Source organism: Papio anubis, chromosome 7 (genome assembly GCF_008728515.1).
Source record: "Papio anubis isolate 15944 chromosome 7, Panubis1.0, whole genome shotgun sequence".
Classification (NCBI taxonomy): Eukaryota; Metazoa; Chordata; class Mammalia; order Primates; family Cercopithecidae; genus Papio; species Papio anubis.
This window is the reverse complement of record NC_044982.1, coordinates 43,162,211-43,180,016: the sequence shown is the minus strand read 5'-3', so window position 1 is coordinate 43,180,016 and position 17,806 is coordinate 43,162,211. Positions and strand designations below refer to the sequence as shown.

General features: G+C 40.9%; 1 protein-coding gene across 7 annotated transcripts in view; it reads right to left on the bottom strand.

The window, feature by feature from the left end:
* Window positions 1-17,806, bottom strand: part of PPP2R5E (protein phosphatase 2 regulatory subunit B'epsilon) — a 172,401-nt gene that overhangs the window by 5,361 nt on the left and 149,234 nt on the right. For 6 of the 7 annotated variants that reach the window (XR_649809.3, XM_003901911.4, XM_009211700.3 and 3 more), the window contains 6 exons: window positions 17,332-17,440; window positions 15,502-15,555; window positions 15,348-15,398; window positions 13,166-13,285; window positions 7,878-8,005; window positions 5,475-5,576 (listed from right to left, as the gene is read on the bottom strand). Coding sequence is in view for 6 of the 7 variants with exons in the window: in XM_003901911.4 (XP_003901960.1) it covers window positions 5,475-5,576; window positions 7,878-8,005; window positions 13,166-13,285; window positions 15,348-15,398; window positions 15,502-15,555; window positions 17,332-17,440 (564 nt within the window). In the remaining variant the exon portion in view is untranslated. The remainder of the gene's footprint in view (window positions 1-5,474; window positions 5,577-7,877; window positions 8,006-13,165; window positions 13,286-15,347; window positions 15,399-15,501; window positions 15,556-17,331; window positions 17,441-17,806) is intronic. The other variant, XM_009211701.3, reaches the window with a different exon arrangement.

Genomic DNA, 17,806 nt, shown 5'->3' with positions numbered 1-17,806 from the left:
AAATTACCACATTTTTACAAAAAAAGGATTTTTTAACATCAACCAAGTAGGAAGTACATGATGCAGGAATGTAAGACTATATTCTAAGTTAAATGCATTCACATTTATTAAAAATAATTCACTGCACTGTCTCTGGTTTTTCCATGTTGCAGTGGACCAATAAAAAGCAGACCCAGGCTGGGCACAGTGGCTCATGCCTGTAATCCTAACACTTTGGGAGGCCGAGGCAGGTGGATCACGAGGTCAGAATTTCGAGACCAGCCTAGCCAGCAATGGTGAGATCCCGTCTCTACTAAAAATACAAAAATTAGCTGGGCATTGCGGCGTGTGCTTGTAGTCTCAGCTACTCAGGAGGCTGAGGCAGGAGAATCGCTTGAACCCAGGACGTAGAGGTTACGGCGAGCTGAGATAGCACCACTGCACTCTAGCCTAGGTGACAGAGCGAGACTCCATCTCAAAAAAAAAAAAAAAAAAAAGGCCTGGTGCAGCGGCTCATGCCTGTAATCCCAGCACTTTGGGAGGCCAAGGCGGGCAGATCACGAGGTCAGGAGATCGAGACCATCCTGGCTAACACGGTGAAACCCCGTCTCTACTAAAAATACAAAAAACTTAGCCAGGCGTGGTGGCGGGCGCCTGTAGTCCCAGCTACTTGGGAGGCTGAGGCAGGAGAATGGCATAAACCCGGGAGGTGGAGCTTGCAGTGAGCCGAGATCACGCCACTGCACACCAGCCTGGGCGACAGGGCAAAACTCCATCTCAAACAAAACAAAACAAAACAAAACAAAATTTAAAAAAAAAAAAAAAAAAAAAGGCAGACCCAGATTAACATTCATAAATCCAGGAATTCAGATAATCCCTGAAAATGGGGGCTCCACGATCTCAGGCATGGGGGTATAATCCATGCACTACCTCACGCAGCAAGGATTAAAACTTTAGCCACAGTACAATTTCTACTCAGGGAAATCCACATGGGTTGAGTGAAATTTGTATGTAATTCCAATGCCTCATTTTTTAAAACATTATAACCAATGTTTTTAAAAGGTATATTAATAACTTTTAATTAATAGAGCAATAGAGATTAATCTTCATCCCCTCCAACTCCCAAAAAACTCTAGAAAAACCTAAGTAATTTCATATTCTTATTCCACTAGAGACTTGAGGAAATGTTGAATTATAATACCATAATAGTCTGGTATTAACCAGAAATGTTTGAGACCATATGGGAGCACAAGTCAGTGGAACTCTTTACAATACATGCTTATGGCTTACTAAAGCCATATGGTAATTAATATCACTTAATAGGTAATATTTTCATAACTTAGGCCTTGTTTACCATAATTAGTTTCAGCTATCTCAAATACAAATCTGCACAATATAAATTTCAGTGAGCAGAACAGTTTTCATATAATTACCTATTTGTTAATTTTGACCCTGAAAAAATGGCACTTATAGGACAGTAAGGGCAAGATTAGATAATCCTCCAATCTAATCATTACGGATTCCAGATTCTTCTTTTTTTTTTCTTAGAGACAGGGTCTCATTCTGTCGCCCAGGCTAAAGTGCAGTGGCACAATCATAGCTCACTGTAGCCTCAACCACTTGGGCTCAAGCAATCCTCTTGCCTCAGCCTCCTGAGTGGCTGGGACTACAGGTGTGCACCACCACTCCTGGTGCATTCCAGGTTCTAAACATAATCGAGCTGTTTGGCAAATTATCACTTTTTGTTTCTAAGTGCAGTCTGGGGATAATACAAGGACTAAATAAATATTAGCAAAGAACACAATTTGGATATATATAAATCAATTCTATAGATCCTGCTGACTTTCGATGAATATGACCTTTTTATTTGGAGGGAGAAGGGGATGATAAGCAAGGGCTTGGAATTTTACTCAACTAAAAAACATTTCAATGTATTTCAGGTTCACATTGCCCTAATTTGCAGTTTTAACCAATTTATGCCAAAGGTTGCAAAATTTTTTTGTGAAAAATCAGAACTTGGCGATGACCTTGAGCAGTGGGATAGAAATAACTCCCACAAGCTTAGCATTACAATAATGGAACACTAGGCATAAACGGGTTAATTAAGTGTTGACATCATTAAAATATTCATCATCTTGTTACCAAAGTGTTTTGTGTTTTTGATCAAGAGATTTATGGCAATCAATGCAATTTATCCTGTGGGGCTTTTCTTCCAACTGAGCATTATGCTTAGTTATCACATAACTCAGCATATCACATAACACAGCTTTCACACTGACAACTTCATCTTTAAAAATTCTAAATATTGCTGATATAGTTATTGTCACCCCCAATCTTTCCCACTTTTCTCTCTCCCTGTAGGTGGAAATTTTAACACTTAACCACACTGTCATGCAGGGGATATTGTCAAATTCTCTTCTAATTTCAATTTTACATAGCACTGATGTTGGCATATGTATCTAACAGTGTTAACTACTTATTCCACCCACCATTTTCAGATTTGTAATATTTCAAAATTTGATCTGAACTGAAACCATTAACTTCTCGCCATCCTGAAGTAAAACTGTCCATTCAGTTATTCTCTGATAGTACCAAATACATTTCTTCATTCTCTTGTCCTATTCCCACACCTATGGAGAAACCAGTGTTTCCATCTGTCAGTACACCCTTCTATTGCTCATTTGACAAATTATTATCCTTGCTTTTAAAAACCCATTTTTTCTTTTTTTTTTTTTTTGAGACACAGTCTTGCTCTGTCACCCAGGCTGGAGTGCAGTGGTACAATCTCGGCTCACTGCAAGCTCTGCCTTCCAGGTTCACGCCATTCTCCTGCCTCAGCCTCCCGAGTAGCTGAGACTACAGGTGCCTGCCACCACGCCCAGCTAATTTTTTGTATTTTTAGTAGAGACAGAGTTTCACCGTGTTAGCCAGAATGGTCTCCATCTCCTGACCTCGTGATCCACCCACCTCAGCCTCCCAAAGTGCTGGGATTACAGGCGTGAGCCACCGCACCTAGCCTTTTTTTTTTGAGATGGAGTTTCGCTCGTTGCCCAGGCTGAAGTGCAATGGCACAATCTCTGCTCATGGCAACCTCCCCTTCCCAGGTTCAAGTGATTCTCCTGCCTCAGCCTCCCGAGTAGCTGGGATTACAGGCATGTGCCACCATGCCTGGCTAATTTTGTACTTTGTAGGAGAGATGGGGTTTCTCCATGTTGGTCAGGCTGGTTGTGAACTCCCAACCTCAGGTGATCTGCCCGCTTCGGCCTCCCAAAGTGCTGGGATTATAGGCGTGAGTCACCACGCCTGGCCCCCATTTTCTCATTAAGAAAGTGCACTCATTATAAATAACTGTAATATGAAAGAATATCACAATCAACCTCATCGTTTTATCTATTCCTGGTCCCCCTAGTTAATTCTTAGTTTTTTGAGGGTTTGATCTATTTAGTTCAGATAATAATCAGAAAATAGTTTTATTACTAAAGTTCACTAAATACAAACCAAATAATTTGAGTAGAAATAAGTTCTTCAATATTTTTTTTTTTTTGAGACAGAGTCTCGCTCCAATGTCCAAGGTGGAGTACAGTGGCGTGATCTTAGCTCACCTCAACCTCCACCTCCCGGGTTCAAGTGACCTTCCCAGCTCGGTCTCCCTAGTAGCTGGGACCACAAGCACATGCCACTGTGCCTGGCTAATTTTCATATTTTTAGTAGAGACAGAGTTTCACCATGTTGACCAGGATGGTCTCGAACTCCTGACCTCAGATGAATCGCCTGCCTCAGCCTCCCAAAGTGCTGGGATTACTGGTGTGAGCCACTGTGCCCAGCCAAGTTCTTCAATATTCTTGATGAGATTCTACAAATTTAATCCTGGTTCAACTAGGATAATAATAATGAGTTTTCAGTTGCTCTAAAAGAGAAGATGTTATGCACAATGCACCTTTAATGGTATACCACAGTATTAAAATGTACCCTTGGCCTGTTTTTTAAGTAACATCCTTTAAAGATTTTAAGTTTGGGGCAAGGAGGGTTATTATGAATTTATAATTTGCAACAATTGCTAATATAGTGAATTAAAAGTTGTTTAAACTGTACATGTGGAATAACATATCACATAATTGATATTAATCCCAATATTCTGGGTACAAAATCTGAGCCGCTTGTGAGATTCTCAGCTAAATACTCACCATATTCCATAATTAAGTTGGTTTTCATAAACCACATCCCTGGTAACTTAAAAAAGAAAATCATTGCAATGGTCCCTCTGCCATCAAACCGTTCTCCTCATTGCTCTTTTTTATCAATAAAATGCAAGTGACAGACTAAAAATGAGACAAAGCACCACGGGAACCAGAGAGGTTCAGCAAGACCCTGGGTATGAACACTCGCACACACCTCTGGGTCCTCTGAGGTCCATAGTTTTATGATATACAAAGCTGACACCTGCTTATGGGTGATCAAAGTCAAACCAGAGGCTCAACTACTAAGAGCTCCCTAGAGTTCTATAATCTCCCCAAGTACATCTCTTGGAAAGTAGAACACATTGGACAAGATATAACAAAACTGAAGAATCCTCTAAATGAAACCAACAAAGGCTTTAGTAAGCCATAAGCATGTATTGTAAAGAGTTCCACTGTTTTGTTCTCCCATATGGTCTCAAACATTTCTGGTTAATACCAGACTATTAACCTTCATGTTCTTTTCACTGTTCTTTAAACTGTAATAAACTTGTTGGGTTCTAGTAAGTCCTGGGCCCAAGAGCTAGAAAAATGGTGCCTCATTCCCCCTGCTATTGGAGTGAAGTACAAGATCTGCCCAATTACACTTCAAGTAAGTTCAGAGTGGGAGTGAATCCCAGATAGAAAACTACCTGATGGTCCCTTTAAGTGAACCTAAAATACCAGTTATATGCTGGGCTCTTAACCCTGAGGCAGAACTAAACTATTATTAAAGAAAGGGAGGAAAGCAGGCTTTATCAAAATGACAGTGTCACAAAGCTTTGTTACTCAGTGGCACAGTAATAAAGACACAGTTAATAAGGGTGCAAAAATGAATATATAAATACAGTCATGTGCCAAATAATAACATTTCGGTCAACACAGACCACATATACCACGGTGGTCCCATAAAATTTTAACAGGGTTGAAAAAGTCCTACTGCCTAGTGATCTGTGTTACAATTGGCTACGGTATTCACCATGGTAACACACTGTACAGGATTGTAGCCTAGGAAGAACAGGCAATACCATACAGCTCAGGTGTGTCACAGTAGGCTATACCATCTAGGTTTGTGTAATTACTATACACTTATGCTGTTCACACAATACAATTGCCGCAGGATGCATTTCTCAGAACATATACTGGTTGTTAAGCAATGCATGACTGTAAACAAAACTGTGCTGCTTAAGATTTGAGGTACAATTAGGCAACTTCAGCAAAGAGCAAGGAAAAAACTCAATAGTTTTATGCACAGCTGACAAAAAAGCTTTAAAAAGTTACCGCTGACGATCTGACTTGTATGTGGCTGTCAGCTCGTCAAACATGGTGCTGTTCATTTCCATAAATGCCTTCAACACATTGTACACCAATGCCACAATAGCCCTGGAAAGCACAGAAGAAAGGGAACGTGTTAGTTAGTCTTATAAAATGGGATACTGAATGAAGAAAGCAAAAGCACAACTTTTGTCTGAATGGTTTCTCGCACCGCACGTTGTCTGTATCCCTTTTTAGTTGGAACAACTGAGAATGACCTACAGTTCACTTCCACATTAAGAGATTTCAAGGCAAGATAATTTTCTGAGGGGTGGTGGAACTTGAAAAAAAAATCTAATTTTGCCCTTCTAATTTTTTTTTTCTTCTTTGTGATGGAGTTTCGCTCTTGTTGCCCAGGATAGAGTACAATGGCACCATCTTGGCTCACCACAACCTCCGCCTCCTGGGTTCAAGCAATTATCCTGCCTCAGTCTCCCAGGCAGCTCAGATTATAGGCGCGAGCCACTATGCCCAGCTAATTCTGTATTTTTAGTAGAGACGAGGTTTCTCCATGTTGGTCAGGCTGGTCTCGAACTCCCGACCTCAGATGATCTGCCCACCTCGGCCTCTCAAAGTGCTGGGATTATAGGCGTGAGCCACAGTGCCCGGCCTGCCCTTCTAATTATTGGCACCCAGAATAGAGCTGCCTGTGGGCATTTGATAATTTCATTTAATAAAAAGGCAAGTATAATAGTAAAGCAACTTCACCCTAAAATAAGGATCTGTGACAGCACTAACCTTAGACACCTGAATTTGCGTAGAATTCTATTTTCTAAATAACACATAATTCATCAAAATCAGAAGCTACTTCCATAGAAACGAATGTTATATATAAATGTGTGTGTGTGTGTATGTGTGTGTGTGTGTGTGTGTGTGTATACACATATAATTCTTATCCACAGAAATGAAATCAAGCCCCCATGTACGTTGGGTGGTTCAACATGAGTTATTTGTCTAGCTGTGATCTGCACCAGTCCTGCTGACCCAAAATATATGCTGATAAGATAACTGGCAAGCTGGGATGGTTGCTATTAGCTATGGGACACTAAACAGCTAAACAGCCAAAATGGTAGCCCATACTTAGGCAATGTGAGGACAAGGTTCTGATGGGCTTGATAGCTTCAGACTAGAGTCTAAATAGCTTTTCCTTTTGCAAAAATATCCGTTGCTTCCGTTTTGCAACAAACATGCTCCTAATATCACTGAAAAAGGCATTGGTAAAAATTAGCCATATATTAAATAAACCATGAGTCTGATGTTTCCAAAACATTTACAAGAAAGTACACTTGCTGTGTAGCTTCTGCCTTGTGCCATTAAAAGGAAAATTTAAGTTCTTTTCTGTTAAGGTTCCAGAATGACCTTCCTCCCAAGGGCAGTGATGGGAAAGCACCAAATATAGTATACTGAGTAGTTACAGACACTTGCTAGAACGTCCTCAAGGGACTATCCGTATAAAGGGACTTAACTGTTACCACCAGCTCCTTATTTTTACAAGTTCCATTAATAAAATTTGGCAAATTTGAAAAATAAGAAATATGACATATTATAATTACATGCAAAATGTTTAAAGATAAACATATTATTAATATACTGAATTGTATCTACCAATTTTTAAATGCCACATTAAATTTTCCTTCTATTCCACAGAGAAAAACGTAAAGGCATTCAAATTCAGAATGCTTTAACTTTCATCGGGCTGGATGTTAAACTTCTCCTTGATTATTTTAAACTTATTCCTTTCCAAGAGATACATATAGCAACTGAGTTAGCTGTTAAGAAACAGATCACACTAAAACGCAAACCTAGTCACACCACTTCCCCACTTACAACCCTTCAGTACTTTCTCATCATCTACTTGGTGAAGGTTCACACGAGTCCCACAATCTTTTCTAGCCACATCCTCTAGCACCCTCCCCAAAAGACTTTGTGCCTCAGCCCTCCCAAACTCACAGTCTCAGAAACTGACAGGTGCTTTTGACATCTTTGTGACTTTTAATATGATGGATGGACCCACCGTCTGAAAGGGCTCTCCCCATGCCATCCACCTGCCAAATTCCTTTCAGATTCAGTCTAAGCATGGCCATGCCGTCAGTATCTACACACCTCTCCTCTCAGCTGCAGTGCCTCCCCAAAAGATCTGCTACCTTCACAGACAGATCAAGAAGACTGTCTAGTAAACAGATACTTTGACTGGTATTTTGTTAAAGTATCTGTTTATTTTCTCCAGTCAGTGAATCCCCAGAAGGTAAGGATTTTATCTTTTCACATACGTCTTCAGCAACAAGGACAGCATCTGGCACATAATAAGGCTGAAGGGAAAGAAAGAGAGGAAGGGACGAAGAGAACAGAGGAAAGAAACTGAAAACCTACGGATTCCAATGTTCTTTTGAAATCCTATAAAGGCTGGAAAACATGATGGGAAGGATGACGTTAGAGTTTTCTTCTATCAAACTCATGATGTATTCATTATTCCAATAATAGAGTGCTCTTTCTGCCACCTTTGGGAAAAGAAAAATAAAATGTTAAGAGAGAGAAAAAGACAAAGATAAAACAAACTTACAAATATTTCCAAACAAAAGATTTTTAAAAGGCCATTTTTAAATCATTCCATTAAAATTAAATATTAATCACATGTTAATTTTTATTTTTGAGATGGAGTCTCACTAGTGGTGCGATTTCAGCTCACTGCAACCTCTGCCTCTTGGGTTCAAGCGATTCTCCTGCCTCAGCCTCCCAAGTAGCTGGGACAACAGGCACGCGCCACTAAGCCTAGCTAATTTTTGTATTTTTAGTAGAGATGGGATTTCACCATGTTGGCCAGGATGGTCTCGATCTCCTGACCTTGTGATCCGCCCACTTCAACCTCCCAAAGTGTTGGGATTACAGGCGTGAGCCACCGTGCCCAGCCCACATTTTAAATGTTTGCGGATTTTAAATGTCTTAGAAAATTCCAAAGTGGGCCAGGCACGGTGGCTCACGCCTGTAATCCCAGCACTTTGGGAGGCCGAGGTAGGCAGATCGCTTAAGCCCAAGAGTCTGAGACCAGCCTGGGCAACATGGGGAGACCTTGCCTCTACAAAAACACAAAAATTAGCCAGGATTGGTGGCATGTGCCTATAGTCCCACCTACTTGGGAGGCTGAGGTGGGAGGATTGCTTGAGCCTAGGAGGCAGAGGTTGCAGTGAGCCAAGATCATGCCACTGAACTCCAGCTTGGGTGACAGAGCAAGACCCTGTCTTCCCCTCCTACCCAAAAAAAAAAATCCAGAGTGGTTCAAATGGTTCATCAACTCAGGGAAGGAAAAGAAGTTTTCCTGTTTGTTTATATTCTTCTCTAATTCTGCCAGGTCATCTGATTCCACACTTTCCTGACATCACTTTAGCACATCTTACTGGTCCCCTTTCCTGGCTCACGTTTTTCATCACACACACTTAGATCGAACCCAGTGCCCAGCATATAGTTAGCATTCAGTCACAGCTACTGAGGAACACCCACAGTTGTCCATCCCTGTAAAGCAGCCAATATTTACTAAGTGCCTCCTATGGGCAGGCACTGTGCCTACACGGCAAGTAGAATGTATCATCCTTACCACCATCCCAAAAGGAGATACCACTGTGTTCATTTTACAGATGAGGACACAGAGATTCAGAGAGGCGGAATAATATAGGCAAGGTTACACTGGTAATAAATGGTAAAGACTGGGGCCTCGCTTCTAGGGCTTCTTCCAGTGTTTGTTTCTGGTCCCTTCCTGTGAAAGCCAGGAGATTTCTGCTCAGTTTCTGGTCTCAGGGACACTGGCTGCACCTACCCTCTCAGATCTCTTAGATCCCTTTTCTCTGCCCACCAAGCTATCAACTGGCTCTAATTTGGTCTGCTGGGCCTGATTGGCTCATCTTGGATTTCATGAATTCAAAGGAACATCTCAAAAACAAAACCTAAAATCTCTAAAAAGGGTAGTTATAGGGGAAAAGGGAAAAAGGGGTGGCTTCTTTCATTTATACAGATTAAGAAGCTGTGTTTTAGAAGAGAACAAAATGGTATAAGATGTATCTACCGGAAGACACTGAGAAATCAGAATTTTTCCATTTATATTATTCAGCTTGGTTCAAAAAAACAAAATAAAACCAAACCCTGGGACTCATTAGGCACTAGACCCTGAGAGTACAAAGAAAACAATCATTACTGCATGTTCACCATATGCCACGTGCTGTGCTAAGTGTCCCACATCTATAATATCTCATTTCCTCACAACCAACAGAGTTGGTACCATTACTTTTCTATTTTGTGGATGAAGAAACTGAGACTCAGAGAGATAAGCCATTGGCTCAAGGTCACATGGCTAGTAAGTGGCAGATTCCAAAGTCCCTATTCTTAACCTCTTTACTCTGTTATCCGTAAAGAGTTCACACGCTGGTGGGAGAAGGGGCATCTACAAGCCTATCCAAAGTAAACTGTGACACATGCTATATCAGATACATGAATAAAGTGTCAGGGGAAGGAGGGGAAAAGAGTAGAATCAATAATCCAGATGACTTGGGAAACAGAAGAGTGGCAGAAATGTAACATAGGTGGGGCTGAGTGTGGTGGCTCACGCCTGTAATCCCAGCACTTTGGGATGCCAAGGTGGGTGGATCATTTGAGGTCAGGAGTTCAAGACCAGTCTGGCCAACATGTCAAAACCCCCATCTCTACTAAAAACATAAAAATTAGCTGCACATGGTGGGGTGCACCTGTGGTCCCAGCTACTCAGGAAGCTGAGGCACAAGAATCACTTGAACCCGGGAGGCAGATGCTACAGTGAACTACAACTGCACCACTGCACTCCAGCCTGGGCAACACGGCAAGACTCCGTCTCAAAAAAAAAAAAAAAAAAGATATGTAACATAGGCAAGTGGCATTTAAGCTGGGCTTCGAAGGATGAAGGAAAGGGCATTCCAGGTAGAGGGTATTAAGGAAAGGAAGGCAGAGGCATGGATGAGGACAATGTGTTTGGGAATCATCAAAGCAAATGAGGTAGCTGATGCAGATAAAGCAGGAGGCAAGGAGAGGGAGAAAAAAAGAGTAAGAATGAGGCTGTTCTGAACATTCTAACTGGTTGGAGGAAAATCCTAGGTGCCTCCTTCTTTACTAGCATCCTCCCATGGTCTCTTTGGATGTTCCTCCAGAGTCCAATACTTACCTGCCATTTAACTCTAACAACTTTCTTAATCTCTTATATATCCATTTTAATATGTAAACCCACTAACAGAAGTATGTATCCAGCTCCTTAAAGAGGAAAGGTATTGTTTATGCAAAGTTAAAAATTACTGTGTCTGACAATAGGACAGAGCCACTACTTTCCTGGGATCCATTGTCCTTCTGCACACACAGAGGCAGTGTCACCAGCGTGCAGACCTCAGATCCTAATGACATACCTGAGGTAAACAATGAGAAGTGTCTGGCTACATAGGGCGGCCACTCAATAAATGGATGAACCAGCAAATTCATTAATAAATGTTTATGGATGAATCAGCAAACATTTATTAATGTATTTGTTGGTTTATCCAGTAAACATTTATTAATGAACACTTAAGAAATAAATAAGAGCCTCTTTCCTTTGTTCTCAATTTTACTTCTGCCAAATAATTGAAAATTCTTTTTTCTTTCTGCTACAAATTGAATTGTGTGCCCTTCACAATTCATATGTTGAAGTCCTAACCCCCAACATGACTGTATTTGGACACATGACTTTTAGGAGGTAATTAAGGTTACATGAGCTCATAAGGGTGGGGTCCTAACCAAATAAGACTGGGGGTCTTATAAGAAGAGGAAGAGAGTGAGACTGCGTCTCTCTGTATGCACACGCCAGGAAAGGCCACATGAGCGCACAGCAAGAAGAGGGCCATCTGCATGCCAGAAAGCAGGATCTCACCAGAAACCAACCATGCTATCATCCTGATCTCAAACTTCTGGCCTCCAGGGCTGTGAGAAAATACATGTTTACGTTGCCAGTCTATGGTGTTATGTTATGGCAGCCCAAGCTGACCAAGATATGGCCTCTCTTTTCTAAGCTTCTGGGTATCACTTAGGCCTTTCTGGTGAGGTTTTTTTGTTTTTTTTTTTTTAAGATGGAGTTTCGCTCTTGTTGCCCAGGCTGGAGTACAATGGCGTAATCTTGGCTCACTGCAATCTCTGCCTTCCGGTTTCAAGTGATTCTCCTGCCACAGCTTCCTGAGTAGTTGGGATTACAGGCGCCCGCTACCACGCCCAGCTAAATTTTTGTATTTTTAGTAGAGACCGGGTTTCACCATGTTGGCCAGGCTGGTCTCAAACTCCTGACCTCATGATCCACCCGCCTCAGCCTCCCGAAGTGCTGGGATCACAGGCATGAGCCACTGCGCCCGGCTGGTGATGCTCATTTTTAAAAAGATACTTGTTTCCCGGGAGGCGGAGCTTGCAGTGAGCCGAGACCGCACCGCTGCACTCCAGCCTGGGCAACAAAGTGAGACTCTGCCTCAAAAAAAAAAAAAAGATACTTGTTCCTTGAGCTCCATAATGCCAAACATCCTGCTGAAAAATGAAAAAAACTAAGGCAAACAATCCAGATATGTGAGCACTAAAGGCCCTGGGTGGTATCAAAATATCTATATACCGTTCTGTAATTTTTCCATTTTTATTCAGGCTTGTCACAGTTTCTACCTTCTTTTTTCTTGCTTTGTGGTACAACTGCTGGATTGCCATAAGGTTACTGCTTTAACATATTAACATGTCTTTTGGTCAGAAATCAAAACAGCAGCAGCAGCCAGTGTAACTATGCAGCACAATGACAGCTTAGGGAAAAAGTCCACCATCAAATGACACCATTAGAGGTCTGGTTCTGTGCTAAGAACCACACTCTGAACAATCTCTTCCAATCAATGGGCAGAGTCTAAGTTTATGAAATGGGCCTTAGGTGAGACAGCCAAAGGATCAAACCTAATGTGTGCTCCCCCAGTTTACCCTTCTTCCCTCCCATATGGGTTCCACAGCACAGCAGCCATGGCCCCAAGAAAGAAAAGCGTTGCCCCTGAGTGGCCACGAGGAGGCAGAGCAGTGTCACGGGAAGGTCACTGGCTTTAGCAAGCAGCTACACCAAAGATCAAAATTTGACTCTACTCTCTATCGACTTGGGACCTACAGTAAATTGCTCTCCGAGCCTCTTTTTTTTTTTTTTTTTCTTCCATCTAGAAAAGCTTCAGCAGATAATGGGACATTTATAAACAATGTACGTAAAGTAGCATAGTATGGAATATTAGGTTTTCTCCTTTTTCCTCTTAAACATTATTTAGCATTCTCTCTTACACAGTAGAGAAACCCCACCAGCCCACTTATTTAGGAATTATCTGAAATACTTTTGACCATTTTGAGCTTCAGTGTTCATATCTGCATGTCTATAAAAAACCATAATGCCCTCCTTGCAGGGTGTTAGGAGAATTAAAGCTACTGGAGAGAAAGCACCATTACTGTGGCTGTTAGGTATCAAGCGCTCAAGATAAGGTGGCCACTGTTAAAATTATTATCTTGTGAGGAGATAGCAAATAAACAAGAGGTAGCTAGTGTCCATTACATTGCTTTTGAAACAAATAAAATTTAACCAAAATAACTCATGCTCCCTGGCTCATGTCCTCTTTACTACTAACCTGAAAATGGGGGCTAGATACACACTTGGCGATTTGTTTAAACAAAGGTTCTTGGATTTTAACAAATTGTGAAGGTTCAATCACATCCAATATTTCTTCCAGTTCCCCAAGGAACATGACCTGTAAGTACAAGCAAAACACAAGATGTGAGGCATGTCACACAAAAAAATCTGTAAGAACAAGGAGGACTAATGAGAGTTTGGACTACTGTAAGAAAAATTTACACATAACACCAAACATAAATGAACTAGGCATTATCCCATGTTAGAAGATGTTTGTTCCACAAAGAATTCACCACAGGGTACTTGGAAAAATTCTACACACTTGGAAAAAATACTCTTACTTGTTACATATGTTACACAGAACGAGGGCCACTCACACACTGCGCCGGCCCCTGAGAAGCAAAACTGACCCCGTAGGGTTTTCCTCTCTATTACCAGTAACCCAGCTCTCTTTCCACAACACTTTTTTTGTTTTTTTTTAAACAATAAGAAGGTAGCCCTCCTACATGGAAGAGCAAAAGTTCAAATGTGGTCATTTGCCAAATACTTATAGCCCCTTGCTACATGCTTGATGCTCTAGAACGCACTCAGAGCACTCATTAATACAACTAAAAGTTCAAGAAACACAAATGAGCAGACTCACCCACATGCAGGTGCCACTTTAAACCCATGAGCACGCACTGACGCATTCTAGACACACACACACGCACGCACGCACGCTTGCTCTCTACAGAGCAGAGTGAATCTTGTGAACTCAGCACCGGGTGCCGCAAGAAACAGAGTTTTTAGATCACAGTATGGAGCCAAATCCACAGTAGAGTCAATTGTTTTAAATATAATGGGAAAATGACAGAGAAATAAAAACCAGTTTATGTATGTAGCTATAAAAAAATAATTACTTTGAAAAAAAATAAAGTGAGCAATCAAAGTATGAAAAATAACAATGCCTTCATATTTTGAAATGTATCTGGGTAGCAATGCACAGTTCAATTTTACCTAACAGATTTTAATTAAATGACTTTCTGAAATTAAAATAGGGTTTGGAGAATTGAAGCTGATTTGAGAAGGAAGGTATTTCTGCTAAAAGTAAAATATAGTAGACCCTTGCCATTTGTTAATATGTAAATGGAATTTCTCCCAAAATTCTAACCAAATATAAAACTAACAGCTGATCTTTTTTTCTAAGCCACTTTCCACATGGTTGCTAACCTGCCAGAAGAGTGGCTGCAGATCTGGTGCTCAGTTAGGCTCACCTCCAGCTAAGACACTCACGCACTACCCTAAAGCAACCTCACAAAGTAGCACCTGCCTGGTGAGTTCTCAGCAAAGGTACAAATGATTGTAGGTCTGAACCCTCCAGGGTAATTTGTGAATGGTTGAAACTAAAGGTCTGTTGTCTATCCTAAGATGACACAGTAAGATCCAGCTATACTATGCTTTAAAGTGAGTATTTGGGCAGGCTGCTCTAGCATCTTTCTACAGTGACAGCAAAACCTTCATATTATGAACGGGGCCACTAGGAAGGGAACATCAACAAAGCTAGACAACTGGACACACGATTGGGGCCTGGCCTGGCCTTACCTGAGGCTGAATAGCACAGTGAATAAAAAGCCAGGGTTCAGGAGTTAAGCAGGCGAGTTCGGGCCTAATCATCTGTACTTACTTAGTGTACTGGGGTAGGCTATTTAACCTAACAGTTTCAAAACTAGTAAAACAAGAGTTTTGACAGCGCTGCCTTATAGAGTTACAATGAGGTTTAAATGAGATGATGCTGTTTTGTTGTGTTTTGCTTGTTTTGTCTTGTTTTGAGACAGAGTTTCACTCTTATTGCCCAAGCTGGAGTGCAATGGTACGATTTCGGCTCACTGCAACCTCCACCTCCCGGATTCAAGCGATTCTCCTGCCTCAGCCTCCTGGGTAGCTGAGATTACAGGCATGTGCCACCACGCCCGGCTAATTTTGTATTTTTAGTAGAGATGGGGTTTCTCCTGTTGGTCAGGCTGGTCTCGAACTCCCAACCTCAAGTGATCTGCCCACCTCGGCCTCCCAAAGTGCTGGGATTACAGGCGTGAGCCACCATGCTTGGCCCTAATGATGTGGTTTTATACATGCTTAGCCCAATGCTTGGCACTCAGTAAAATACTCAGTAAACTATGAACACTCTGACAGTAAACACTTACCTCTTTTTGACTACATGTTTTAGGCCAAAATTTCATTAACCCCCTAATAACCTAAAATGAAAAGGAGAAAAACAAATGGCATTTAATTTTTCATATATATTTCTGGGAAAGGTAATTTTTGTGAAGTTTTTGAAATTATGGAAGAAAGACTTACTGGTTCTGTGAGTGAAGGATCTTTCTCCAGAAACTGTACTATACAATATGCCAGCTGAGTAAAAAATAAAAGGCAAAATTTTAAATTCTATACAGTAAGGGCTCAAAAGATATAATATTAAAACTTCCTAAAAGGTTTCCAGACTGGTTTTAATAACTTCACATTCAATTCATTTTAATTATCATAAAAATAAAATCTATATAAAGCAAAATAAGAAACTACTTTTTCAAGCCAAAGACTAATATTAACATGGCTCCAGGGAATTTTTTTTTTAAAAAAGTATTAGGACATGAAGTATGCAGCTAATGAAAAGCAGAGGTGAGACATCATACTCAGCATATTGTGGAATTATCTCACCTACATACACTTTGAGCTACATCTCAGGGGCTTCCTTTCTCTCTTTGCTAATATCAACAGTACTGAGTTTTACTGTAGTTCCACAAGAGTCCTCTATGGGAAATAAGCACTTAATAAAAAACTTTGCCAATTGCCTGAAATGGCACATGCAAACTAAAGCAGTTTCACAAGGAGATGAAAGATTGTACCCGCCAGTCAGAACCTGGAGAAACGGAAGAATAGTTCTACATCTGGTACTAACGCATCTAACTAAGATTGTTTAAAATAATAATCATGAAATATGATATCCCATTTCAAAACCAAAGGCAAGATTTGGAAAAGGGCTTGCAAAGATTCTCGGACAAGAAAACCACTCTCGCAAAAGACCATTCTGATGGTGTTCTAAATTAGAAACATATGGATTAATTTTTCCTCGAAATACAGAATTTCACATTTAAAGAGGAACAGTGCTTAGAAAAATGTGTTATGTTTTTATGCAACCTCAAAACCTTCCCAATGGGGGTAAGAAGGAGTCAGAGTCTAGTCGTATTTAAAATTTTCCTATCCAAAATTTAAAACACTACCCAATAATTTATCTACCCCCAGTAACATACTGACCATGCAAGGCAGTGTTAGCACAAAAATTAGAATGCAGACAAGACAGTGTATGCTTTTTAAAGTGATGAAGGCTTAAAGGGAAAAAAAATGTGAAAATACTGATTGATTTGTTTACTTGTGAGAGTGTTTATGTGTAGAAAGTGATAAAGACATGGTGAGTGACCTAGAACAGGAGGCAAAAAGGGCAACTGATAGACTAATGCAAATAGGATGGAACAAAATATTCAAGAACATTAAAACATGATTACATAGTCCAAAGATCTACATCTGCTAGGCTCCTGTGCATTTTATTATATGTAATATGTTCAGTATGTTATTGTGTGCACTTGGGCAAGTCATCTAAGTTCTCTGTAAAATAAAATGACCAAACAAGGGCTCCTCCCACTTTAAAAGTATTTCCATGATTCTACTGTGCATAGAAAAAAACGCATACATTTTTATTTCCCTCATGGAGTATTTTAAACTTTAATAAGTCTCTTTCCTTTAGGAATGAAGGCTATAGGCCCGGCACGGTGGCTCACACCTGTAATCCCAGCACTTTGGGAGGCCAGGGTGGGCGGATCACGAGGTCAGAAGACGCAGACCATCCTGGCCAACATGGTGAAACCCCGTCTCTACTAAAAATACAAAAATTAGCTAGGCATGGGGGTGCGTGACTGTAGTCACAGCTACTCAGGAGGCTGAGGCAGAAGAATCGCTTGAACCAGGGAGGCGGAGGCTGCAGTGAGCTAAGACTGTGCCACTGCACTCCAGCCTGGGCAACACAGCGAGACTCCATCTCAAAAAAAAAAAAAAGGCTATATCAATATCAAAAAAACAATGAGTTAGCAAAATTTTTATTTGGCTTCTAAAAGTAGTTGTACAAAATCCTCCTACCTGTGCATGGAAGAGTGATAAGCTCCTGACAGTGTGTAAGGGGATCAATACTTTCACCAGAAACTGTTTGTGTTCTGCCTTAAGAGGTAAAGCAAAGCCATTGATAATACTAGGGAGAAAAAAGAGACACAAATTAGCAATGTTACCACAACAAGTTAAACTGAGACAAACTGTTCTTGTGATATTAGTTAAACTTAATCAGTTGTTTGTACAAAACAACATAATACCCACCCCAGTGGCATTCAGAATTTCTTTTCTTTTCTTCTTTTTTTAGATAGAGTCTTGCTCTATTGCCCAGGCTGGAGTGCAGTGGCCCAGGCTCAGCTCACTGCAACCTTCACCTCTGGGATTCAAGCCATTCCCATGCTCAGCCTCCCGAGTAGCTGGGGTGACAGGCACCCACCACCATGCCTGGCTAATTTTTTTGTATTTTTAGTAGAGACGGGGTTTCACCATGTTGTCCAGACTGGTCTAG